Below are 26,696 nucleotides of genomic sequence, written 5' to 3' on the forward strand. Positions count from 1 at the left end.
AAGATGGCAAAGGCTCTGACCGCACCACCCAAGTCTTGGAAGGCGGACGCAGGAACTGTGAGAATGAAGACCCTAGGCCCACTGTAGGAGAAGATCTGATTCGAGACCATCTTAAAAACCTAAACATACACAAGTCCATGGGACCTGACGAAATCCATCCGCGGGTCCTGAAGGAGCTGGCGAATGAAGTTGCTAAGCCACTGGCCATCATATTTGAAAAATCATGGCAGTCAGGTGAAGTTTCTGACAACTGGAAAAAGGGAAATATAACCCCCATTTTCAAGAAGGGGAAAATGGATGACCTGGGGAATTACAGACCAGTCAGTCTCACCTCTGTGCCTGGCAAAATCTTGGAGCAGATTCTCCTAGAAGGCATGCTAAGGCACATGAAAAACAACAAGGTGGTTGGTGACAGCCAGCATGGCTTCACTAAGGGGAAATCCTGCCTGACCAATCTGGTGGCCTTCTATGATGGGGCTACGGAACTGATGGAGAGGGGTAGAGCAGTTCACGTCATCTACCTGGACTTGTGCTAAGCCTTCAACACTGTCCCACGCGACATCCTTGTCTCTAAATTGGAGAGACATCAATTTGATAGGTGAACCACTTGGTGGATGAAGAACTGGCTGGATGGCTGCATGCAAAGAGTTGTGGTCGATGGCTCGATGTCCGGCTGGAGACCGGTAACAAGTGGTGTCCCTCAGGGATCGGTGTCGGGACCGGTCTTGTTCAACATCTTTGTTGGTGACATGGACAGTGGGATTGAGTGCGCCCTCAGCAAGTTTGCCGATGACACCAAGCTGTGTAGTTTGGTTGATACGCAGGAGGGAAGGAATGCCATCCAGAGGGACCTGGACACACTTGTGAGGTGGGCTTATGCCAACCTTATGAAGTTTAACCATGCCAAGTGCAAGGTCCTACACCTGGGTCGGAGAATCCCAGGCACGGCTACAGGTTGGGTAGAGAAATGATTCAGAGCAGCCCTGTGGAGAAGGACTTGGGGGTGTTGGTCGATGAGAAAATGAACATGAGCCGGCTTCAGTGTGCGCTCGCGGCCCAGAAAGCCAACCGTATCCTGGGCTGCATCAAGAGAAGCGTGACCAGCAGGTCAAAGGAGGTGATCCTGCCCCTCTACTCTGCTCTTGTGAGACCTCACTTGGAGTATTGTGTGCAGTTCTGGTGTCCTCAACATAAAAAGAGCATGGAACTGTTGGAACAAGTCCAGAGGACCATGAGGATGATCAGGGGACTGGAGCACTTCCGGTATGAAGACAGGCTGAGAAAGTTGGGGCTGTTCAGCCTGGAGAAGAGAAGGCTGCGTGGAGACCTCATAGCAGCCTTCCAGTATCTGAAGGGGGCCTATAGGGATGCTGGGGATGGACTATTCATCAGGGATTGTAGTGACAGGACAAGGGGTAATGGGTTCAAACTTAAACAGGGGAAGTTTAGATTGGATATAAGGAAGAAATTCTTTACTGAGAGGGTGGTGAGGCACTGGAATGGGTTGCCCAGGGAGGTTGTGAATGCTCCATCCCTGGCAGTGTTCAAGGCTAGGTTGGACAAAGCTTTGCGTGGCATGGTTTAGTGTGAGGTGTCCCTGCCCACGGCAGGGGGGTTGGAACTAGATGACCTTAAGGTCCTTTCCAACCCTAACTATTTTATGATTCTAAGATAGTTCAAATTAAAATAGCAAAACCAATCAGTAATCTGGAAAATAAGAGGAAAGCTTAATAGTCAATCAGCAGGAAAACTAGAAAAGTGTGCTCTGGAAATATGTAAACTTCCTCATTAAGTACAGATTAAGGACTAGAGCATTCATTGGTCAGGACAAAATAAAAAATGTTGAATTTAAGCAATAGCAAGGAAAATTTAAGTGAAGCATTAGGGAAGATTATACAGTATAGCAGCTTTCAGCTTAGGGAAAGTGGTGAAATCACCACTGGAAGTCAGAGCTAAATTAGACACCTTTATATTCTGTCTGCTCAGAAATAATCTGCCTGCGTGACAGCAACCAATTTTATTAACAAGAGAATTATCATGACAAATGATGAATCCAAAAAGAAAAATCAGAACTGAAACAGAACAACTTCAGCTAACTTTGTTTTAGAGTTGGGCAGCATTTCTCCTGGTAGACTGTTGAAATTTTGATTTGAACCATTTATACAATTTCTAGTTTTTAAAAAGTATTTCTAACATGAACAAGTCACAAAAGAGGTGACTTTACAAGAGAGGTGTTAGGCTCAACTTCTTTATGAAGAGTCTGTAAAATCTCATCTCCGGTGTGATTTTATTCATAAACAAATCTTGGGCCATTGCTCCTCATCTTTAAATTTTTCCTTCTTCAGTCCTCTTGAACCCTCTGCCACCCCCAAGCAAGCCAACCTTGTGACTGCCTGTTCTATGAGCACAGCTGGCCATCATCTGAATCACTAGATTGAACTGACCCTTCATTGTACTCAAGAATTTGCTGAAAAGCATATCCACATCTGATGAAAAGAGAATACAACACCTTCCCTTCAAGGTACACTACATAGCAATCTACCAGCAAATTTACTTTAATGCTGTGAATGCATACAGTAAACATCAAAATAAGCAGGTGACCACATAGTATACAGGGATTGCCACAGGCAACTCTCCGAAATCTGTCACACATTAAGAAAACAAACAGAAAGGAAAAGTTCAGGTGGCTAACAATACCATAGACCCTTTCATAGCTTAAATGTAAAATGCAGCATACAGAGAAACACTGATTTGCAATGTTTGAAGCACGATGTAAAAAAAGGAAAGAAAGAATATGAGATCATAGGCTTACTGATTTCAAGAGTTTTGAAAATTCATCAGTAGGTGCAGAATTTCATCCCATGAGTTACATACGGAGAGCATCACACACTTCAGCCATGGCAATATGCTCTGATTTTTGAGGGTAATGGTAGAACTGGGTTTGGTTGTTTGTTTTTTTTTCCCCCTTTCCCTTTGTAGTTGCTTGGAAAAAACCCCCAACACATAAGGAGATCGTGTTTATGTTTTTGCAGGTCTAATGACAGGCCGAATAAGCAGCTTTTGTGACAGTATACTTCCAGTTGTAAATGCTCCATCACCGGTACAGCACTTTAAAACATTCACCACCAGGCTCTATGGTGAACCACACGTGCAGCATCTTATGCTTTGCTGTCATGAAAGCTCAGTAGTTGAAATGTCCATGAGTGTTTAGCTGTAGCTAAAATAATAGTGTTACATGGTGATCTTCTTGAACAAAGCTGAACTCTCACATGGAGAAGCAGAGGGATGAGCCTATCAGCCTTCCAGGCCAACAGGTCTGTTCATCTTATATGATGGCATCCTGTGAGGTGCTTAGCAGCCTCGGCCACACAGCCAGACCACATGCTAGTGCAGAAATCATTAACTGCCACAGCAACTCACACTTTATTCTTCACTCCTTACTATAACACAGGCAAACATCACTGCACGGTTGACCGTTCTTTCCCTGCCATGGCGGCCATCTCTTGCAGCGGCCATCTATTGCAGCACCCCTCAGCGATCTGAGCTAGCTCCCTACAGGTCGCGGCCTCATCCCAGCCATCCCGACAGCTCCCATGCTCTCTTGACCCCATCATTTCTGCCGCCTCTCCCTGGATCCCGGCAACACCAAGGCTCCCAAGAGCCGTTTCCAGGCCCCGTCCGTTCACCCAAAGAGCACACCACCACCCTTCCCGGCCCGCCGACTCTATAGGCAAACGACACCACAGCCCTTAGCAAGGGCCTGCCGCAGGCAGCCGCACGCCGCGCCCCGCCCCGGGCCGTCCGCGAGGTGCATCCCGAGCTCTGATTGGCCCGCGGGAGAGTCACTCAGGAGCGCCGCAGCTGCCGCGCTCGGCCGCCCGTTGCCCCTTGCGGCTGCGCACGAGCCAGCCGTTAGGCGGTGGGCGAGCGGCGCGTGCTGCCCGGGGCCGGCTCTTCCGCCCCGCCCCTCTTGCCCCCCCCACCAACCCACCCTCTTCCTCGGCGGCCCGTCACGTGACGCGGACCAAGCGTTTACATTCGAAACGAGCCCCCCCCACACCCCGGTAACCGTTTCGGTTTCATTTCCGGGCGGCCGAGAGGCAGCTGCAGCGGTGCAGAGCGGAGCGTGCCCTCCACCCCCTCCGCCGCGGCTTTCCCTCCGCCCCCTGCCGGCCACACCCCCTCGCGCTCGCGGTGAACCGAGATCCCCTTCCCCTTACCCGCCCGCACACACACCCCTCCTCCTCCTGCTGCTCCTTCCCCTCCTGCGCCGAGAGAAAGGGAAGGGAGGAGGCGCCGGGCCTGGGTCTCCCGCACCGAGGCGCCGCGGCACAATATGGAGGAGCTGGTGGTGGAGGTGCGGGGCTCCAACGGGGCCTTCTACAAGGTACCGGGCGCTCGCGGCTGGGTCGGGCTGGGCCTCAGGGGAGGGAGTGGGGCCTGGGACGGGAGGAGGAGGAGGAGGCGGCGGCGGTGGCGGCTCCTCCTCCCCGCTCTGAGGGAAAGCTGAGGCCCCGGGGCAGGAGGGAGAGGAGGAGGAGGAGGAAGAGTAGGGCAGGGATAGAGGCCTCGGCCGGGTCCTCTCCGTGTGTGGGGAGGGAGCCGGGCCTCTTGGGTAAGAGGAGCCGAGGGCAGCCACCACCCCATGGCTGGAGGAGCTTGAGGCCTGATGAGGCGGGAGAGAGGGAAGACGAGAGAGGGCCCCGGCGGCTGAGGAGGCCTTGGGCCTTCCCCCTATTGTGGGAAGGGGAGGCCCTGGCGCCGCCGGTGTGCGACGGGAGTCTAGGAGAGCCCTGGGCTGCCGCCTCCTTGACGCTGAAACGAGGATCAGGGCTGGGGATGGGGCATTAATTGCTAAATCCTCAGCTTTTGTCGCTACTTACGGAAAGTCTTTTTCTTAGGTTTTCGGGAGAGCTGCACTGATAGTGCACCGCATTTAAGGTGGGGGAAGGGGGAGGGAGGCTTGTTAAATACACGTTCATGATAAGACGCTGTCGTGGATTCCTCCGTGTAGTGCGATGGCAGAGGGTACTGCCTACTGATATTAAAGAGAACCGTGCTTGATCAAATATATATATGTGCTGAGTTGCTAAATACATTTAATTATGAAATGTACTTCTTACTGAAACTACTTAATGATATTCCATGTTTTTTCCCAAGCCCTTGTTGCTGGTCCTGAATAAAGCTGTCACTGAGACTTTACCGTGTATGCTGGTGCTTAATATTTTTATTAATACTGTGTAGTATTCATGTGGCTTTGCATGAGTTGAGTTCTACTCATCAGCATATTGGTAGGGTTGTGGGTTTACCCTGTTCACAGGAAAATAAAACGTGGACACAGTTTGTTTGGGCCTACTATCGTTGACATGTTATGAACATACCAGAAATAGTCGTGGATTGGCTTCTGCAAGTCTACCATAGTTTAAATGTTCCTGGTACTTTAAAAATTGGGCCTAGCTATTGTGCGGCATCCAATATTTATGTTAGCAATGAAGTAACAGCTAGAATTTCACACTCTGATGTTAGAGTGGTAAGGCAGGTTGGGATCCAAATGATACAGTTCCAACAGTTCACAGTGCTTTAAAGAACACAATACCTCTTGAAAGCTTATTCTTAAAACACATGTGATAATACCCTTTCTGAAAATAATTTTTTCTTTTTTCTTTTTTTTTTAATGTACGTCTGAAGCAAGTCTGTAAATATGGTAAATAAGCATCCTGTGGGTTTGCAGTGTTGTGGCCAGAGTTCTAGATCTGTATATTGTTTTCTGGTATTAAATTGTTTCGGACTTTAAAGAATCATTTCTATGTTCTTGGAGACAAAGTATTTGCTCAGAAACAGAAGGCATAAAAAGCTTGCACAAGAGAACTTCTAATGAAACTTTTATCAAATTATATGGGAATACTTATATAGTCACGCAAAATAGATGATAAAAATTGTGCATTTTATAGTAAAAAATTTATCAAAGAAACCCACAAGAGTTGAAAGCTTCTGTAACTTTTTGGTTAAATTTCAATTTTGACATCTTGGGGTCCTGCACCCCTTTTGTTTATAACATACCAACATTTCTGGTTGTGGTGTAGGTGAAAATTTCATTTGAGGGTATGTTCATGGGAGCTTTTTCATTAATTATGATTTAGTATATCCAGGTTTTAACACAAATGTTGCCTCCAAGTTGCATCTTATGTTTGCCTTTTAACTTTAAAAAATATAAACAAATGATTTTAAAAAAAAAAAAATTTGGGGGTTTTCTGGTCGTTTTTTGTTTGGTTGGTTTTTTTAAACCTTCCTGTGAGATTGCTCAGTATAAAGCGGAAATTTTTGTGTAGCCTGATTTACTTGAGTATTGGGTACAATTTTTTTTTTCATCATGGTGTCCAAGTGTCTCTCTGCTATTAAGTAATTTATTGAAATATTTTCTTGGGAGTTCTATGCCCGTCTTGAGGATGGGGAATTTGTTTACAAAATGAATTGGTTGACCCAGCTTAAAAAGAGGTGTGTGATCATGTCAAGTGTGGATTTAATTGCAAGATGATATAATTTATTTAAGCTAAAAAGTTTAAGGAGCCATGTGAGAAATGTTTCACAACAGTAGCACTGCGAACAAGCCAAAAGCAAAACAATTCATTTATTCAATCTCAGGTTTGCTGATAAGTTGTGATAATTTTTTTTTTTCTTCAAATAATTCTCAAGATTTTTATCAGAATATGTAAATGTTTTGGAAAAACATGCATCTATCTTGATTTTAAGATGTGGAGGGGGAAAGAGTATGAGCTTGCTGGAGTCATGAAGGGACTAAATGGCAAAAGTAGGCACCTCCAGTCACCGGTTGAGGTTTTTGTATCCTCCTTGTAGCTCTCTTTGAGAGCTTTATAAATTAAAGTCTGTAAGCACTTAGTTTTGATTTTGAGTATTCCCGGCAGCATCTTGATCTTGACAGTACGAAACTGGTGCCTAGTTGTCACTTAAGCTCTACTGAGAGTAATAAAACAGTCTTTTCTCAGCTTGTGTTACTTGTGGGACCTGATCCAGAGCACATTCAGAGGTACAGCTAGAGGGATCATGTTCCACACAAAACCTAGGAGATGGTTTGAGGATGGAAGGGTTGAATTAAAATGTCATACTAGTCAGGTGCACTACGTTTCACAGAGTACTGGAGTGTGTTGGTGTAATTGCTGTAGTGGAGACTAGTTCTTTCTGAATGGAATTAAAATATCTCTTGGTGAATGTATTGTACTTTCATGACTTTTTTTCTCATTGGCTAAGATGAATTATTCCATGGTAAGTGCAGTGCAGTCAATGAGCATGATTCAGGGATAATGGACAGTCTAGTACCTAGAGATGCTTAGTCATGATTTGATATGTTGCTGGGCCCAGAATCCTTGGAAGGAAAGGGTTAGTTTCTCTTATTTATTTTAAGAAGGTCCAGCAAACCACCAAATGTGAATCCTACAGGGAGGGAACTGCCTTTTTGCAGCTCACAAGTAAGTAGCTAAATCTTTAAGATGTGCACTACTTGGGCATGTATTTTCACATCTTTCCTTACACAGGTGTAGTAAATTGATTTTTGAAGTTCTTGTGTCATTCTCAGAGGACTAACAGGCAGTCCTTTGTCTCATCTTTCTAGGACTAGTTTTAGATATTTCCCTGGAAAAGGGGGCATGCTGGATGCTGTTACAGCATGGGATTGATTTTTCTTTTCCAGTTTGGGAGTGATTCTCTCTTGTATGCTCTGCTAAATAATGGAAATCATCCTGTTCATGACGCAGATAGGTTGGAGTGATGTTTGCTGTTAATATCTGTATGTTCTCTGTAGTGGGTTTTTGCCACTACTTGCTTTGCAATATTGTCAAAAATCTTCCACTTCTTACCCCGGTAGTTTCAGCACTTTGCTGTTGTTTCCTTGGTTTTATAGGTACTTCACTTTTCTCTTTTTCTTCTTCACAGAAGCAACAATTGACAAAATCATTTTCTGTAGTTCGTTATACTTCAGGTCTTGCTACTGACTACGGTTCCTTTGGTCTCCTGTTGCATTCCGTATAATTTTTTTTCCTTTCACTTTTCCATACAGACCTATGAAAATAATCTCCAGTCTCTTTGTACATTCGCAAACTCAGTCCTCTGAGGATGATAGCCTGTACCCTTGTCCCTTGTTCCATTACCATTCTGTGACTGTTCTTTTTTCCCCATTTGGTTTCTTTCTATGGCTTGCCTTTCTCAGATTTGATTAGCCACATGAGTTCCCCTTTGACTTTCTCCTTCCAACAGGTATGAAATGTAACATAACTGTCACACTAACAGTAAATGCACATTTGTATCAACATTTTCTTAGTCTTAAAAAAGTGTGGTTTCCCTGCCTTCACTTCTTACAGTTAATTATCCTCCTTTATTAAAATGGTACACAGTGCTCACATCTGAGCAGACTAAAGCAACAAAATTCATGGCATTAGAGCCTTTATTTGTTCCTTTGAAGTATCTGTCATTCCATTTAGCACAAAAAATAACAAATATACTGGTGTTTCCAGAAATTCTTATTTTATATCAAACTACTTGTAAAATTGAGCCCATATCTTCAGCATGTAAGCCTTCTTAGAATGTGAATGCTCATGTGTTTGAGAAATGACACGTCGTTTCAGTGCTGTATTGTAAACTTTTTACGTATGTCTGAAGCATGGAGAGAGAAGTTTATGGCTTATTTGAAAGTCAAATTGAGAAAAATTACAGCATGTGATTTTTATTTTTTTTTATTATTATTTCACCCCCCTCACTAGTCAAGGAGAATCAACCTTAGCCATTGCAAGATGTGCTTCTGTTCACAGAAGTGCAAGCAAACTTTTTTTTTCCCAGATTCCAGTTTCTTTTTGTGTACTTTTCTTTGGTATCTCTGCTATTAGTGATAGCTGCTGTAGCCTTTCAATGTCCCATTCCCTCATTTTACTTCCATTTCATTTCACTGTGTTTTTAATGCTTTTCATCTGTGCTTTAATGCTTTTCATCTATTTCACATTCACCATAGCCAGTGTTCTGTCCCTTTTTGGGTGTGCCTTTCAAACTCTTGTATATGCACTTTAATGTTTGAATTTTCAAGCTTAATTCATACTCTGTTTCAGAAATGACCTATGAATGCTTGTTGTACTTTTCATAATTCTGTGTGAAGTTAGTACCACTTCTTTGGCTTTACTGACACAAGGGCTGCCTTGTCCTGTGTCTGTGCATTTGGCTTATGATGTTAAAGGTCTCATTTTTTTTTTTAGCATTGTATATAATTTTACACATATTACAGAATAAAGAATAAAGAATACAGAAGTTCTGATAAAATTATGTTTTGGTTTTCCAAATGCATTAATGGTTAAGTATTAATTTTTTTTATGAAGACTTATAAGTGTTTCAAAACATTTTTATTTGTACTTCACAGCAATATATATGTACTCCTTTGAGGCCAAATACGTTTTACTTTCTACCTATATGTTTATGCTGGAGGAAAATTGACATGCTGCTATGAAGTAGACTATGAAAAACTGATGTGATAAGTATCTCTGACATTTTTCTGTGTCACAAGAAATTGGAGGACCAGGAAAACCACTTTTCTATGGATAGATGGGGCTAGACAGACAAGTATTTAGGCTATTGGTATGTTTTGTCCGGTTAATTGTTTTTTAAGTGTAAGTCACATGGAGGTAGGCAGAAGTATTGTATATATTGCATGCTGGAAATCAGTTATCTGGCAATGCATCATTCAATTTGTAGTTAATTAAAAATTCATTACAATGATTATTTTTTTTTTTTTCATTATTTTGACTGGAAAATAAAAAGCAAACAGCAGTGTTATGATATCAACTTTTTTGTCCAGGCTGCAGTGAAAACCAGGTACTCCATCTGTTTCTGTGGTTGAGTGTTCTGAACTTGTCATAAGGAAATTATGGCAGTTTTATAATTTTCTTTCACAATGTCTGTATTGATGCTGTCTGTGTATGGTCAGCAGTCATCCTTAATGTTCCTGGTTCAGGATCCTTCAGGTTTCTGTGTTGTGACCAAAACAATGTTGAAGACCTGTTTTAAAGAGAGCATAGTTCAATACTCTTTTCATCTAGCGATGTGTTCCAAGTTTTACTTTTTCCAGGTAACATAAGTACTAGACTACTTACAGGTCTTAGGCTAGTCTTTAACTTGATAACTTACATTTATTTGTATCACCATCTAGTTTACTTAATAATGGTAAGTTTTGGTATTATTACCATTAGCTACTTATATTGCTGTATTCACTAGGATTCTACTCAAGATGACTTGGTGTATTTTTCTGTCATTTTCTATAATTTTTACAGATCTTTCATAGCAGAAGTGTTTTGGTTTTTGTTTTTCTTTTTTCTGTTTTATGACTATGAGAAAATTCATGAGAAAATGTGTCAACAAAGTCTATCTCAGGACATAGCTTTGTGTTACTTTTACCTGTTTTCTTTGAGGCCATGAAGTGTTCCTTCTTGATGTCATTTCTGTTGGATTTACTTTATAAAATGATCTCTGCTTTTGCATGCCTTCAGTGTTACTTATAATACAAAGTCCTATCCTTTTCCAATCGCTGGCATGAAGGAGTCATCCAAATGCTTGGTAGTGATTATAGTGCTTTTGAGATGTTAAAGGCCTCCATTTCTGCTACCTCTCTAAGAACAGGTGCTTCAGAGTTGCACATGGCAAACACTGGAAGAAATGTGGGTGGAGCCTTTGCAGGTGATGTGTGTAATGTTGTGAAATGAGTCAGGACTACCATAGTACTTATCAAGTGCATATCTGGTTCTGATTATGGAACACACAGCAATATGAAACATTAGGTTTTCAGTAACTGTGGTGATTAACTGGGAGTTCTGTTGCCTTTTCACGTAAATAGCGTTTCTGCACTACTACTATCGTCATCATCATCCCAAGATGTGGTTTAAGTCTGTTTTGTATCATTACAATTAAAATAGCAAATATACTCTTGGAAGGGAATATCTTGGGATTTTTAAATATGTAAGTATGTAAATACTATTAAAGAGTTTTAAATCTCCTTTGGATGCTAGCAGTAATAAACTTTCCAGTCACCTTATTCTTACAGTATTGAGAGATGAGTGAGGTATAAAACCATGTTTTGCTGTTGTCATTGTGGATTTGCTTTGACTTCAAGGTGGCATTAGTTATTTTGAGATTATTAACTAGTTTTGCACTTCTCTCTTGTGCTGAATGTCTGTGAGTAATGGCACGTCTGCACAACTACCACTGAACTTTAATATGACCAGTTCTTGGGGCTCTGTATGTCATCAAGTATTGTTTTCCTTTGATACCAAGATACTGCTGCAACTCAGGAAATATGTTGGAGTACTTTATAAAGGAAAAAATTGTAAGATTTTTTGAAACCTTTTATTTAGATTCCATACAAGAAAAAACTGTTAACTTCTTGTAAGATATAAGAGATGTTACTGTCTTGGGAACTTGAAATGCAAGGAGAGATAAGTGTTCTACAATTCATTAACTAATGCTTCTTCAGAAGCAGTAGCTATTGCAAATTGGTTTCAATTTACTTGGAATTTTTCAATCTATTGAGATGGATCTCCATTGGTAGAACAAACCTTTATACTCAGTCTTGCTCCTGGGCTTTTATCTGCCTACGTTGCAAGGATATACTACAGATGGACAAATACTGGTGGAATATTTTGCACTTCAATTTTTATCTGTTTTAGAACTTCATAGGGATATTTTTTAAAAAAGAAAAAAAAAACACGAACAACAAAAAGAACAAAACAAAAAACCAACAAAACAGACCAATCTTTTAATCCCTGGTTTCCCTGTCATTTGAGGCTGTAAAAACCATTTTCATTGATAAATCCTGGAGATTTTTGAGTGTTGATCTTGCTGTTCTGTAAATGGGAGAGGGGTGGGGATGGGACACTTTGGCCTTAAACTGAAAATTGGTTAAACGTCAGGTGAGAACATAAGGCAGGAAAAGCCTTCTTGGTATTGAATCTTAGTTTTGTGTCCACTTCGGTTGCATGGGAGACTTGGCTCAACTCTATCCATCTCCTAGAAGAAAAGTGAGGCAAGGCTGCAGGGCATTTATCTGAAGTTTGTGCATTGCAGAAGCCAAGTGTGATGAAGTAGATAAGAGGAAAGCTGCTGGTGAAATGGCTGTATGGAATGGAAACAGGGAATTTTGGTAGTGTGATGTTCCCATTTACTTTGAGGTAAATACAGGATTTTTAATGTACACTTTTTTGGTTTTTTGGTTTTTTTTGAAGTACTGATACGGAGTCAATCATTTTAACCTTTTTTTCTCATTACTTGTAAATAGTAGGAAGAATGCATGTACAGCTGAGTACGCTCTGTCTGTGTGTCAGTGTCCTGAGTTCAGCCAGTCAGTACGCTGGCAGTCATGAAACCAAGGTGGTTATCGGACATCAGTTTTATATCAGTCTGTTGCAAAATTAAAAAGGCTGACTTGAAGGCATACTTTAAGTTTAATCAGTATCTGCAAAAGGAAGGTGGTGTACAGGTTAAATTTTTTTAAAATATCTGTAAGCCTACCATAATTATACCTTTTGTTCTACACAGGCATTTGTAAAGGATGTGCATGAAGATTCCATAACAGTTGCATTTGAAAACAAGTAAGTGTATTGTTTCTGTTATACCTATAAATGTTAGAGTATTGACCTTGCATTTAATTAGCCTAAATGTAACTTCATAATGTAAAGTAGTATCTTTTAGATAATCTAAGCTTACAGCTAGCATGTTTTAGAATTATGTTTGATATTTACTATGTTGTGACATTTCTGTATAACTGCTTTTAATAGTTCAAATATGTTTAGGTTCAAACAACGTGGGTTATGTTGGCATGATAGGCATATTATTGAATTTACATGAGGACAACCCATGTGTGAATAAATCAGCAGTGGTACATGACTGCCTTACATTAATGTCTTATTTTAGATATAATGGATTTTGTTATTACAAATTTTTTTCTATAGGTAAGTGATAATAAATACCTGTTGTCTAAGTTAGAAATGAAATTGTTCCTTTTCCATCATTCCAGGGCGTAAAACGTCAACGTTCCATTATACCATTTAGTTCAGGCTTCATTTCCTTCAGGAAGGAAGTAATACATTGCTATCCACTTTTTGTTGTGAATTTTTTATTATACCATCATCTGTTGTAGTTGGGAAATTATTTTGTTTTTTTTAAAAATAGTCTTTTCTTGTTATGCTCATTTTATGCAGTCTGTGTTAAAGAAACTGAAAACTAATACTCTATTCAGGCTGAATCATGGTCAAGTTTTCATAGCGTATAGTAGATCCAGAAAAAAGAAACAGGCTTGTTTAGAAGCAAGTGCCCAAATGTGTTAGGAAACGGTTTTTAACCTGGGTTGAGATTAAACCTATAAATGTAAATAGAGTAAAAACTGCTGCTGTCAGGTTTTATAACAGTGTAGGTAGCATGAGGGATTCACTTAAGGTGTGTAATGGTAATTTTGGTGCATTTTCCCTCATATATGCATTAGTTCTTTAATACATATATGCACAAAATTTAAAAACATAAAATGAATGGATTGAAAATGTTTGATTTCTGTTTACAAAGAAGGTGAAAATGTTAAAGGCCATTCACTGTATTTTTATTTGTAGCTGGCAACCAGAGAGACAAATACCATTCCATGATGTGAGGTTTCCACCACCTGCGGGCTATAATAAAGACATAAATGAAAGTGATGAAGTAGAGGTATGTTTGATCCTTCTACAAAACTTGTGCTGGGAAGTGAGAGAACACTGGGTGAGAAATGTCAGCCAGGCCAGAGGAAGGTTTGCTTCCATGTTATGTGATGTCACCTTTTTTGATTCCAAGTACTACGTAAAACACAATGTCAAGCATGTCAACGAAAAGATTTTGACCTACAGCCATTGTGGAATTCCATGTGCTGAGACCTCTATGCTGATTCACAAACATGATCAGGGCTTGATTACAGATCAGTTCTTTATCAGAACTGAATTAGTCTAGAAATAGATGCCATGCTGTAGTTCTTCAGCTATAAGTTAGTAAAGCCTCTATTACCAAAATTTCAGGCTGAATGAGATAATTTGTATTACAGGTGTGTGTATGTAAAATATGAAAATACATGTGATTATGTGAATACTTGTATGTAAAGTGGGACTGGCAGCACATTACTGAAACTTCCTTATTTTACAAAGTGAAGTTGATTTTTATGATTACTTTAAAAGCTTTACACTTTGTTTGCACACTGTTTAAAGTCAATTTTTATTTGAAAGTTAAGAAAAAGGCTAAACTTCTTTGGAGTGGATGTGCCAGATATATGTGCTAAGGAAGTGTTGGATGTGTCCTTGCCCTTTCACCCACTCTTGGGACCTCATCAGACCTATAACAATTAGAAATAATGTTGATTAAGTATTAACAGATATAAAAGGCTAGTTTTTTTTTTTTTTTTCCCCTGACTGTATGCAAGACTGAAGTAACTCATGCCAGTTAGTTGCTGGGCACAATATTATTTATTTGTACAATCTTATATACATAACTTTATATACTACCTGTATTTGCAGTAGACATTTCAGCTGTTAGGTGCTTGTTAAGTGGTACTCAGATTAGAGGCTTTATAATATATTATATTGCCAATATATTTATCTGGATTTTGTTCCTAGAGCAGAGCTCCTGATCATATTTATGTCAGCTTTTGCAGTGTCTTCTAAAAATGCTACAGATATGTAATCTATTTATTTTGTTTAGGTTTATTCCAGGGCAAATGAAAAAGAACCCTGCTGTTGGTGGTTGGCTAAAGTGAGAATGATAAAGGGTGAGGTAGGAATATGCATATGTATATCTATATCTATTTTATACTTATTTTCTGAGTATTTATGTGCACAGTGTTTTAAACTTGTCTCTCTTCGTTTTCAAACAGTTTCTTGACTAGGGCTGTTGTAATTACTATTAACCTCAACCTGAAAAGTTCAAAATTGACTTAGTTAACAAAAGGGCCTTGTACTTAATAGTGTAATACTTGCTCTTGTCATAAAATGTGTGGCTTGGATGATTTTATTGTTTTTATATCAGTTCTACGTAATAGAATATGCAGCCTGTGATGCTACCTACAATGAAATTGTCACAATTGAGCGTTTGAGATCTGTGAACCCCAATAAACCCGCAACAAAAGATACTTTTCATAAAATCAAGCTGGCAGTTCCAGAAGATTTAAGGCAAATGTAAGTACATGTAATTCTTTATTACTTATTTAACGTTTATTTAAAGTAACTTCTTGAGCCTGAGACAGGAAGGAAAAAAAAAGGTTTTTACTGCTCTGAATTAGTTTTTAAAACTTTCACGTAAGACTGCAGAAAATACAAATGTGGACATGCTCATAATTCAGAAATTGAGAGGATGATTTTCAAAGAGCCCTGGAGAGGGAATACATTCTTCAAGGTTTTAAGGTTTGTGTGCAGTGCAGGTTAGGATTTTTATTCTTCCTGCTGTTCAGTGATGTTCACAGATTAATCTGCATCCATTCTTCGTCAACTTTATTAATTTTAAGTGGTCACTCTTTCATTGACAGAGTATTTGGCAATCTGTGCAAGCTGGTATTCAATAACAAAAGAAAATACTGTCTTACACTGTAAAGCATAATGCATTTTGATGATGGTTGTGGGAATATTGTACAATAATCAAACTTCCTGAAGTAAAATACAGAAACAGCTGGTTTTCTTGTAGAACATGGAATCTTGTTCTCTTGTAAATATAGCTCTAAAACTCAGATAATACTGACTCCCACTTTATACCTTCATATCACTTTCTGCTTTTTTTAAGGTACATCTATTGCCTCAATGTGTAACAAGCTATGAATTCAGGTTAAACTAAGATTCTAAAGTAAATATTATTGTAATCAAGTTCACTAAGTAGCAAGTGGACAGAAGCCTGGAGAGCCAAAACACGGGATTAGATTGCTGAAGTGGTTACAGTGAAGTCGCACATCATTCTGATTAATGGTGTATTTGGAATTTTGGACTTGCTGATTTTAACAGTTACAACTTTGTAACATAGTCTTGCTTAACTGGTTTGGCATTTCATAGATAAACACAGTGAAAATTTCAGAAAGATTTCTAATCTTATTTGTGGAAACAAATGAAAGAAAAATTATTAAAATGATAATAGAATAAAATAATACCTGCACTAAAAAACAAGATATGTTTATATTCTTTGTATTAATAAATTAATCTTTCTGTCTGTGAACCATAAATGCAGTGGTTATTTTTAGCTTTGTATTGTTATTATTTATAGGTGTGCCAAAGAGTCCGCACATAAGGACTTCAAAAAGGCAGTTGGAGCTTTTTCTGTAACATATGATTCTGAAAACCACCAGCTTATTATTTTGGTAAGTACCAGTGTCTAGCCATATCACTGGTAGTGGTTTGTTTCAAAAGTTCAGTGTAAACCTCTGTGTTTTCTTTCTTCTTACTAATAATTTAGTCAATCAATGATGTAACAACAAAGCGGGCGAATATGCTGATTGATATGCACTTTCGAAGTCTTCGTACCAAGTTATCCCTGATCCTGAGAAATGAAGAAGCAAGCAAGCAGCTGGAGGTATGTTGTTTATTTTTCTTGAAGTATTCTGAGTTTAAAAAAAAACCCAAAATTAAAAAATATTTGTGCATTCTTAGCTGTTGGGACTTGCATTGGGGTGAAAGTAATTATGTACTGATACTATTCTTGATGTTCAAAAGAGGCAGATGAAGATGGAATCTAATGAAGTTGTTTATTGTTAAAGGGCCTGTTCTTACAAAGACTCATTTTTATCCAGTTCCATTTTATTTGGCAGGATTTTGTGGGGGATTAAATACAAATACATATATATGTAAGAAACGTGTGTGTGTATATATATATGTACACACACATACACATGTATGCCTTCAATAGTTTGAAGCATAAAATAACTAGCCATTGTTGCATGGAGAGTGCCATGTGTTTGGTAGCTTTGCATTACCATTTGTAAAAATGGACTGGAGTGAATATGACACGATACTGAGAGGGACTAGGACTGGATCTTGCACAATGACACAGTGAAAATGGGAGATGGAAGGGCTAAGACTGATGTTGATAGGATGTTCAATGGCATGGGTTTGTCTATAGATAAAATGTTAAGAAATCATCTTGCAGCAGATACAGCTTCTGATATTCCTGTGACTGGAGAGTGGGTGTTGACTGGCAAGGAGCTTGAGTCATACTTGTCCATAGGAAAAAAAAGAAAGAAAAAGTGTAGGCTAGGAAATAAGGGGATCTTTATACAGTAGAATTAACATTTCTTCATGGTTTTTCTCCTATCTACAAATCAGAAAAAATAGCATTTCTGAAAACTTCTTTTTAGGTTAGTATCAAGAACTAGAAGTACTTGCTCGAATTATTGTAATTGTTTTACATGGGTATACAGCAGCTCTGTTACTTCAGAACCAGGCTTCATTCCCCCCCACCCTACACCCCAAGGGTTATCTCTGTTTGATCCCAGCTTGAAGTGGGATGTGGTGTAGTTCAGGCCTCCTGTATCCAATAAGTGCCCTCATTGTTACATGAAGCTCTCTTTTTTTCTCTCTTTAGTCTATTGATTTCTATATTTTAGAGCTGTAATTCAAGTTTGATCTGGTCTTGATTTTTCTCAAGACCAAGAAAGGAGCAGTTTCTTCTCATCAGTGTTCCTTTTTGAACACTCCAGTCTTCAGTAATCCATTCTTCTGTCTTCCTCCAGAGCTGACAATTGTGTGGGTAGTTTACCTCTTGAAGTGCAAAGTGTTATTTTGGGGGTGGGAAGAGCAACAGTCTCCTTAGAGCTAATTCTCTTTACATGCCCCCACAAATGCATGCACCAACAGCTGTTGTGGTTGATTCCTTTCCCAAACTAATCTTTGATTCTTGCTGTCATTGTAAGGATGAACCTTTTTGCTCCTGTGAAGGACTCAAGAACTTGATTTGGTTCTCACTATAAAACCATTATCGGACTTCTGTTTCTACCTGAGCAGTACTTATGTGAAGGTTGTGAGATAAATATATGTGGTTATAATTTACATGACAGAAGTTGGCTGGCTATCTTTAATGTTGGCATTTGTTTCCTGTACTTATAATAAATATATAATCAATTTCAACCAAACCAGAAAAGCTTCAGGTAGTAAAAATCATACTTCATGATATCTTTGAGACACTGACATACAAACAGGCAGCACATATTCATCTGCAGAGGAAATACTTTGTGAATGCTTTGGGCTTTACTGTGTTATTGTTAATAGTTCATTGTTTCCATCTATCTCTTTTCTGTGTTTAATACTGTTGGTTTTTTTGGTTTTGTGGTTTGTTTTTTTTTTTTTCTAATGTCTGCCTTAAATTTATTTTTTTTTAAATTTTATTTTTCCTTCTAGCAGTTTTACCTTTCTGGGCCATAGTTACTAGACCAGCTTTTTGTTTGATTGATTTTCTTCTTTCTTTCCATTTGTTGTATCTTATACCTTCTTTTCTGCGTATTAGCTTGACTTGCATGGTTTTCGAACATGGCTTTTAGAGTATCAAGTAAAATAACAAATTGTTTTTTGTTTGACAGTAGGTGTGACTTAGTTGGTGTGGGTTTTTTTGACATACTATAAAAAGCTTGAATTTACAAGTGTACTTTTGCATTCTGGTTTGTGTTTTATTCTATCTAAATGAAGTTCAGTCCTGGTCTCTAAGTATGTAGGGATACATTATTTGTATAGTTGTTTGTAACTGATTTATTGGAGGTAAGCAGAGTAATTTATTTCCTATATTTAAAGACCTATGTTGTAGTACTGCATAACTTGCACTAAAATATTAGCTTTTCTATAGGCAGTATAACTACAGGTTGACTGTCACAGCCAAGGTCCCCAGTGATGATGTAGCTTCATCTTTTCTACATACTGTAGATGACAGTGTTAACCAATCATTGACTTGATCAGCCTGTTCTCCACTCGCATGTGTGTAGTCTATAGCAGATGTCAACTGGTAAATTGGCATTTGGATGCCAATCCAAATCTATTAGACTTAGATCTATTAGAATGTGGATCTGTGAGCATTTAAAATAATGGTTGCTTTCTGAGTTGTTTGTAATCTAGTTAATAAAGTACTTGATAGAGCTCTCTGTCTATATGAAGCTTTTCATGACACTTGGATACTTGCACTGTTATCTACTGTAGCCAGTTGTCTGTGACCGATTTAGCACAGGATGTTTATCAACAACTTTAAGCAGGAGCAGGTCACCTAACAGTAGCAGTGTAGCTGGGACAGAGTAGGCTTATTGTGGGCACTTTCCTGATGTTTTCCAGCCTCTGTTGGATCTCATTGCTGAGGTGAATCTACTAATTTAATGTGTGCTTGTATACGTCTTCACAGTAGTTACAGCTTTGACTGTGATGCCAAATCATGTGTAGGATTGTAGATCTTTGCTCTAGAAAGATAACAGAGCTTTATGTTTTTAAATCTCTTTTTTTTTTTTTTTTTTCCCCTTGTAAAATACTCTTTCCGGTTTACTTGCTATTGCATTTCTAACTGTGGTAATCTATTATGTGACAGTCTTAAGTTCTCGGATTGACCCTTCTGTCTTGGTACAAGTGTGATTCCTGGATGAAATTCCTAACATATTTTTTTCTAAATTCAAGCACTATTGCAGTTACACTGTAAATTTGTTTTGTCTTGCTTTGGCACAGGTTCTTTGTTTTATTTTTTAAGTGCAGTAAATACCCATAGTTGCTATGTTTCTTATATAATTTTAATGTCTAGTGATTGTGTTACTGATGTTTCCCTCTACCTGCTGAAATGGGTGCAGTTAGTTAGTTAGTTTGTTTGTATGTTTTCAGAGATCATTAGGTTTGCTTGAATAATACAGCTACTATTTTATACACTTACATGAATGCTGTCTTACCTAGTAACACTTAAAACCTGTAGATATTCTGTGGTAATTCAAAATACAGAGGTGTCAGTGCAGCTGGAGGCTAGCCTTACGTTAGTGTTGAAAAGGTGATATTAGGACTTCTGAAGAAGACACTTCAGTGCTTTTGAAGTGAAAATTAGTGCCTTTAAAGGATTGATTAAAATAAAATTAGGTTAAGTACCTGATAAAGGAATTGGCTCTAAATTCATGTTGATTTTTCTCTCCAGTTTACTAAAAATTAAAGTCAGCTAACATACTTTCCTTCAGAGTTCTAGACAGCTTGCATCACGATTTCATGAACAGTTTGTTGTACGTGAAGACCTAATGGGTCTGGCCATTGGCACTCATGGTGCTAATATTCAGCAAGCCAGAAAAGTCCCTGGAGTAACTGCCATTGATCTTGATGAGGATACTTGCACATTCCATATTTATGGAGAGGTAAGTTACCTTCTTTAGCTCTTCAGAAAAACCCGAAACAAAACAAAAACACCACACGTGAGACAACAGATCTTGTTTCTGTCATACATCTGTCTATTTTAGGATCAAGATGCAGTGAAAAAGGCAAGAAGTTACCTTGAATTTGCTGAAGACGTCATACAAGTTCCAAGAAATTTAGTAGGTATGTCAGTTCTGGAGGCTGTGTGATAGTAGGGAAAAATGCTTTCTGAGAACTGTTTTTTCTTCTTTTAGAAGGGTGACAGGGTACAAGTTTGAAGAAGTTCTCATTGAGAGAAGGTTCTTGGTGGTACAAAGTTTTGGGGTGTGGGGCTTTGTTACTTTGTTTTCCAGCTTTATGCAGAGTTCTTACAGACACATTTGCCTTCAGTACATAGTAAGAAATTACCTTCTTATTTGAAGTTCAGGGATATCTTAAACTAGAAGCAATGTGATGATGTTTAAATACCAGGTCGAAAAGTTTCTGCGTTGAGCCAGAGAATTAAATTACTTCCTCCAAAGATGTCCAGATATTAGTTTGGCTGTACACATCACTCCCTCCTGATGGTACTAGTGATAAAATAATGATGGCAACTTATTTCTGCTTAACTAGAGGGTTCTATTTCTTTGTATTCTGTTTAGAACTTTCAATTATTTGTTTTGTTAGAACTCTGCTTCTTGGCCTAGATCCTTTAGAATATGAAACTGGCTGAACCATATGTTAGATCCAAAATAAACTATGTTAGATAATTTGCTTTTTTAAAACTCCTAATAATTAGCCAGAAAACTAATAATTTGCTTTAAAAAGGCAGAAGCCTTTTTTCCTTTTAATACAGTATTGATAAGCTGAATCTTTGTATAAAGAGAATGCATCTGGCTTTTTCTACTTAATTATTCTTGAAAAAATATAAAACCCAACAACAACAAAACCCAACACAAAATAAACAAAACCCACTACCCAAGATGCAGCCTTTTTTAAAGGCTGCATGGAAGTTTATAACCTGAAACATAGGTTCAGAACATTTGCATCCAGTCCTTTACGATTCTTTAAGATTTTGTGTATGTTGCCAAATGCTAACTGAAATCAATGCAGGATTTTCTTCTGGTTTTTTTTACTCATTTATTTAAAATCACTGCCAACGCTTTTTTATATTTCTTAGAAAGCTCCTGTTACATTTGGCAGCCAAGTGTAATGGAATAAAGTACTTGGAAGAAGTTTTTGATCAGCCTTTGTCATCAATGAAGAATGTTTTTGCCATCTTTTTGTCTCATTTTCTACAAAATGAGTTTTAAAAATTCATGGTAGAAAAATTGAAATACAAAATTAAAATTTATTTTGTTTTCAGCAATAGGAACAGTGTCCCATGTGATTAAAAGTAGGTTTTAATTTATCTTCGTGGATTAATTGTATCACAAAAACAATAGCAGTTGTTCAGTCAGTATTTTTTGCCTTAATTTCAGTGATGTGCCTGTGGAAAAGATTATGTTGCAAGTTCTCAGCAGTTTTGTTTTAATTAAAAATTTATTTCTCCCCCATGGAGAAAGCTTCATTTACATGGTTCTCAAGTGCTTTTCTTTCATGCTATGATTCTATGATATGGCCTTTCCTCATTACCTCCAAGAGCTCAGTTTTCCTCTGAGTTGTGAAACAGCAAGTTATTTTTCTGAGGTTAGAGACAATAAGCTTTCGTTTTCATTGTCTCAAATTAGAATCTGGTTCCTATGATAAATGTATGCATTACTGGCATTAGAATATAATTTACTTCCATTTTTGTCTGACTTTTTAATGAATTGTAAACTACTTGAAATACCTGTAAAAAAGGTCAGTTTCAGAGAAGAAAATTTTACATCTCGCTCAATCAATATCTTCAGTAATATCAGAAAACTTCACCTGATTGAACTAAAATTTTTGTGAATGAACTGAGTTTTGCTTTGTTCTCTAACCAAAAGGTAGTTACAGCAAATGTAAGGACAGTTAGTGACGTGGTTTAGTGGTGGACTTGGCAGTCCTGGAATAATGGTTGGACTTAATGATCTTAAAGATCTTTGCCAACCTAGGTGATTCTATGATTGTAAAAGGGGTTTTGGATTTGGTGGGGTTTTTTTGTTGGGGTTTTTTTTTCAAGTGCAGTCAGCAATGTTTATTTGTAAATCACTAAAGTTACTTTAAACCTACCAAAGCAAAACCAAATTATGCAAAATACTTAATATTCCTATAATCAAGATACCTAATTTCAGTTATATGTAAAGGTAAGGCATTTGTGGTTGAATTCCTTTTTTCTCTTACAGGAGATTTGAGAAAGAGACAAATTATACCCATTTAAACTTTCATAATAAAGTACCTCTCTTTGTATATGCTGCAGTGATTGCTTTGAAACATTACCGAAGTTAACACCATGAGCTTGGACATTTTAGTTCATGGCTCCTTAACTAAATATTTGTTGTGGAGTATTAAGTCATTTTTGGCAAGTTCTTGCACTGGTACTAATTACTCTTGTTTACTTAGAGAACAGTAATACTCTGAGGTTTGGAGGGAAAACTTTAAACATGTAATGTTGTATATGGTTTTGTTTTTTTTCCTGTAGGAAAAGTAATAGGAAAAAATGGAAAACTGATTCAGGAGATAGTGGACAAATCTGGTGTTGTAAGAGTGAGAATTGAGGCTGAAAATGATAAAAATATTCCACAAGAAGAGGTATGTTTTTCAGTTAATGTGATTTCTGTAGGTGTTTATTGGTTGTTACAGTCTATGCATTATTGGTTGTTACAGTCTATGCAGCAATAAACTTAATTCTTCCTTGCACCTTTGTAGTAGTAAGGTAAAGTTTTGATTAATGAGTGGTTTTCTGATGGAATCTATATTTCCTTTTTAATGTTGAGAGGCATTTTTATATGAGTTTGGCGCATCTGTTTCTGGAAAACACTTTCTGAAATATTTTGGTTTATGCATCTTCTTAGAGATTTCATTTTATTCCTGTTAGAAGCAGTGACGCTGCCAGGGCTTGTTAACCTGTAAGTCAGTATGTAGGAACTTAGTGTTTTCACTAATTAATTTGTTTTGAGCTTGATCTCTTTAAGATTTTTCCTGGTTTAATTTATTAGTAATTTCTCATAGTGTAGTTAGAAGCTTGAGCATTATGTATAAACCTGAATTTTTTTTAAAGTATTGTCTAAATTTACAATAGCGTATAAAAATATAACCTGAAATAAAATCAAGCATCATCAATATGAAGCACCAGGTTTGCACAGGAGGGCTGTCAGCTTATGAAGTCTTGAACTTTGTAATTGGAGGCACTTTCATGTGGAGCTGTGTTGAGGGGAAGGGTTGCAGGTTTGCAAGGAGAGCTTCACGCATGAAGTTATTAACATCTCGATGCAAAAAGATTTCCTGCAATTTCAAATGTGAAATGTGCTTAAAGAAAACTAAATTGTCGTTATTTTACCTGGAAATCTAAATATGTACCAAATAAGAAGCCTTTTCTACTTTGAATAAGACATGAAATACTTTTCTGGAACCTTTATGTTCTTGCTTATTTACTTCCTCTTTTATCACTGTAAAACTTACTGAAGATCCAGAATTTCAATCCTTTTGTAAGTGATGGCTAAGCAATTAAGTTTTTGGGTTTTTTCTTACTACTTGTTTCACATCTATTTGAAAAAATAAAATGGTCACTATTTAGATTTAAAGGATTCACTGCTATGTCATATTTAATTTCTGATAAATTTTTGCAGCATAAAATTCTTGAACTAGCTTAATAAGCAAGAGTGTGCTATTATTGCTGCAGGCCAAAACTTCCAGCATTTTAATGTGTTAGACTAGAGAGTAATAGAAGGGTAGTCGTGGCTTCAATTAATATGTTAGGTTTTCTTTTTTTCTTCAGGCTTGAAATAGCTGATTATTTGATGTTCTCCAATTCAAAATTCTGCTTTTAAAGATAAACTTGAAAGGCTTTTTTTTACCTGCCAAGTTCTGCATTCATACTTCTGTTTTCCCTGTTAATGACACTGCTAACACTGGCATTGCTTGTACTGCTTCATGTGTTAGTTGTGTCATGCCAGGAGCAACACAGAAACCTGAGATCAAATCTTGGCTGTTAAGAATTAGGTCTTGTAAGTTTATTTGTATTTCATATTTGAAATAAATGTGCATTAGTCCTGCTGTGTGTGAACTTTGATATTAACAGCTCTTCTTTACAAAAAAGAACAGTAGTTAAGTTTGGAATTTTAATACGGCATTGGGTTCTTTTTCATATGACTGAGATGTTTGAATTCTATCCATAAATTTCAGGTGCAATTTCATAAATCCCATAATTTTATAACGGGCTCTTTAGGCTTTTCATCTTTTTAAAATGATAGGTACTGCTTGTTAGAGTTGTGTATATTTTTATTTTGTGTTCATGTAAGGTCTGCTCAGCATTCACCACTGAAACCAGGTTGAAGATTGGTACTTTTGCTTTCATGACAGAAATGAAGTTCATTAAATAAGCACTTTGATGCTTTTGTATGGCTAAAATTGCTTGACTTTGTTACCAGCTCATATTCTTCATAGTTGGCATTGCTATACCTGGAATCCACTGCTAAATGCCATTTCCTTAAATCCATTTTCAAGTCAGTGGTCTTGTGATCTTCTAAAAATTGATTCTATGTACTAGTTAATGCCAATTCAGTAGTAATTTAATTGCTGTTTGTCAGGTTGTATTAAATATTTATAAAACTTAAAATTCCCCAGATAATAAAACATTTCAATTAACAATGCCTGTGGCCAAAGTATTTATAATGCTCATGAAAGTTACTGTTGAGGTTTCTTAGGATTATAGGACTGCGTAATGTTTTTTTTTCCTTGTTATTTAATGCAAATGTGTAAGATCTAACAAGTGTTTTGTGTGTAAAAAAAAAAAAAAAAAAGGGGGGGAGAAAGAAAAAAAGAGTCAAATTATAGATGTACTGCTCTTGGGGATCATTGATCATCAGCATACTGTGCCTTTATTTTTTTTTTTAAGATGTTTGTGTCTCAATCCACTCTTGATAATTAACTCTCCTTTGGAATGTACTCCTGTCAAGGTTATGTGTACAGCTAAGATTAAAGGTGTCTTTAGAGGTCATGATGAAATACCAAACCAAAATTTAAATGAATTCAGTAGCTGTAGCTAAGCTCTGGGTCTGCAAGGCTGTGGGATTCAGCAGCTGTGTTTGAGGCTTTCAGGTTGACTTTTGCAGTCCACAGTGAAGCTTATACTAACATGGTGAGGGTGCAGCTGGTACAAGAATTGAGGAGTTTGAAGTTGGACTCCCTGAGTCCATGTGGGCTGCGGTCACACCTCTGAAAGGCTGCACAGACCTATTTTAATGTTGGGAGTTTTGTTTTGGAAATTATCCTTGTATCCGTTAAAGTTGTTTTCTGCACTTGGGGGGGGGGGGCTTTTAGGTATGTGTCTTTGCATGCTATGCACATCTAAGTCTTTAGATATTTTTTTCTCCAAGTGTCAATTTTGAGCATTAGAATTTCTAGCTGTACAAAGTGCTTGAAAGGTAAAAGAAATGTAACTTAGTAATTGCTACCTGAAGTCTTAACTCTTTCTTGACTATTTTTTTGTTTGCCTTTTACAAATTGAGATATCTTCAAGAAGGATTGGTATTGATTTTGCTTTTTAAAAAAATCAAAAGTTTCTTTACTGACGTAGATTGAAAGAACCTGGTATGAGAGAGCAGGATTGTGATCAACAAAGGTGGTATTAATTTTGAAGGGAGGAAACCTGAAATGTTTTGAATTGACTCTCTTGAAATTTGTTAGAATTGTTGGCATTGCAATGCATATGATCTAAGTTTTTGTGTTTAAAAAAAAGTTGTTTGCATAAAGGGAATTGATTTACATGGTCGAGCCAACATTGAAATTTAAATATACTGTTGCCTCATTTATTTCAATTTATGTTTATCCATGTTGTAAAAATTGTTTTCAGGTTTTATAGTAATGTTAGGTTCTCATCTGTATTTGATGCTTAATAACCATAAGGCTGCTGTTGCTGTGTTTTAGGGAATGGTACCATTTGTGTTTGTGGGAACCAAGGATAGCATCACTAATGCAACTGTTCTTCTGGATTATCATCTTAATTATTTAAAGGTGAGGAAAATGGTACTACTTTGCCACTGAACTTTTTCTGTCAATGCTTAATATGGTAACAAGGTGATGACCAAAATCTGTTTGGGCCTCAGCAGGTTTTCACTGTAAAAGGTTTTTTGTAGAAGTCACCCTTTAATAAAAGAATAATTTATGTGCAGTACTGGGGGAAACACAGTTTTTTTCAGAATGCGAAATGGAATA

At 37.7% G+C, this 26,696-nt stretch overlaps 1 protein-coding gene across 6 annotated transcripts in view; it reads left to right on the plus strand.

Moving 5' to 3' along the window:
* The first annotated feature begins 3,885 nt into the window (after positions 1-3,885).
* FMR1 (fragile X messenger ribonucleoprotein 1) overlaps positions 3,886-26,696 on the plus strand; it is a 34,153-nt gene continuing 11,342 nt past the window's right edge. For 5 of the 6 annotated variants that reach the window (XM_080624655.1, XM_080624656.1, XM_080624657.1 and 2 more), the window contains exons 1-11: positions 3,886-4,387; positions 12,580-12,632; positions 13,644-13,737; positions 14,755-14,826; positions 15,079-15,227; positions 16,297-16,390; positions 16,486-16,602; positions 20,210-20,380; positions 20,483-20,561; positions 22,963-23,072; positions 26,409-26,495. In XM_080624655.1, the coding sequence (XP_080480781.1) occupies positions 4,337-4,387; positions 12,580-12,632; positions 13,644-13,737; positions 14,755-14,826; positions 15,079-15,227; positions 16,297-16,390; positions 16,486-16,602; positions 20,210-20,380; positions 20,483-20,561; positions 22,963-23,072; positions 26,409-26,495 (1,077 nt within the window). In that variant the 5' untranslated portion in view covers positions 3,886-4,336. The remainder of the gene's footprint in view (positions 4,388-12,579; positions 12,633-13,643; positions 13,738-14,754; positions 14,827-15,078; positions 15,228-16,296; positions 16,391-16,485; positions 16,603-20,209; positions 20,381-20,482; positions 20,562-22,962; positions 23,073-26,408; positions 26,496-26,696) is intronic. The other variant, XM_080624660.1, reaches the window with a different exon arrangement.

The sequence above is a fragment of the Psittacula echo genome (genome assembly GCF_963264785.1).
Source record: "Psittacula echo genome assembly, chromosome: 8".
Taxonomy (NCBI): Eukaryota; Metazoa; Chordata; class Aves; order Psittaciformes; family Psittacidae; genus Psittacula; species Psittacula echo.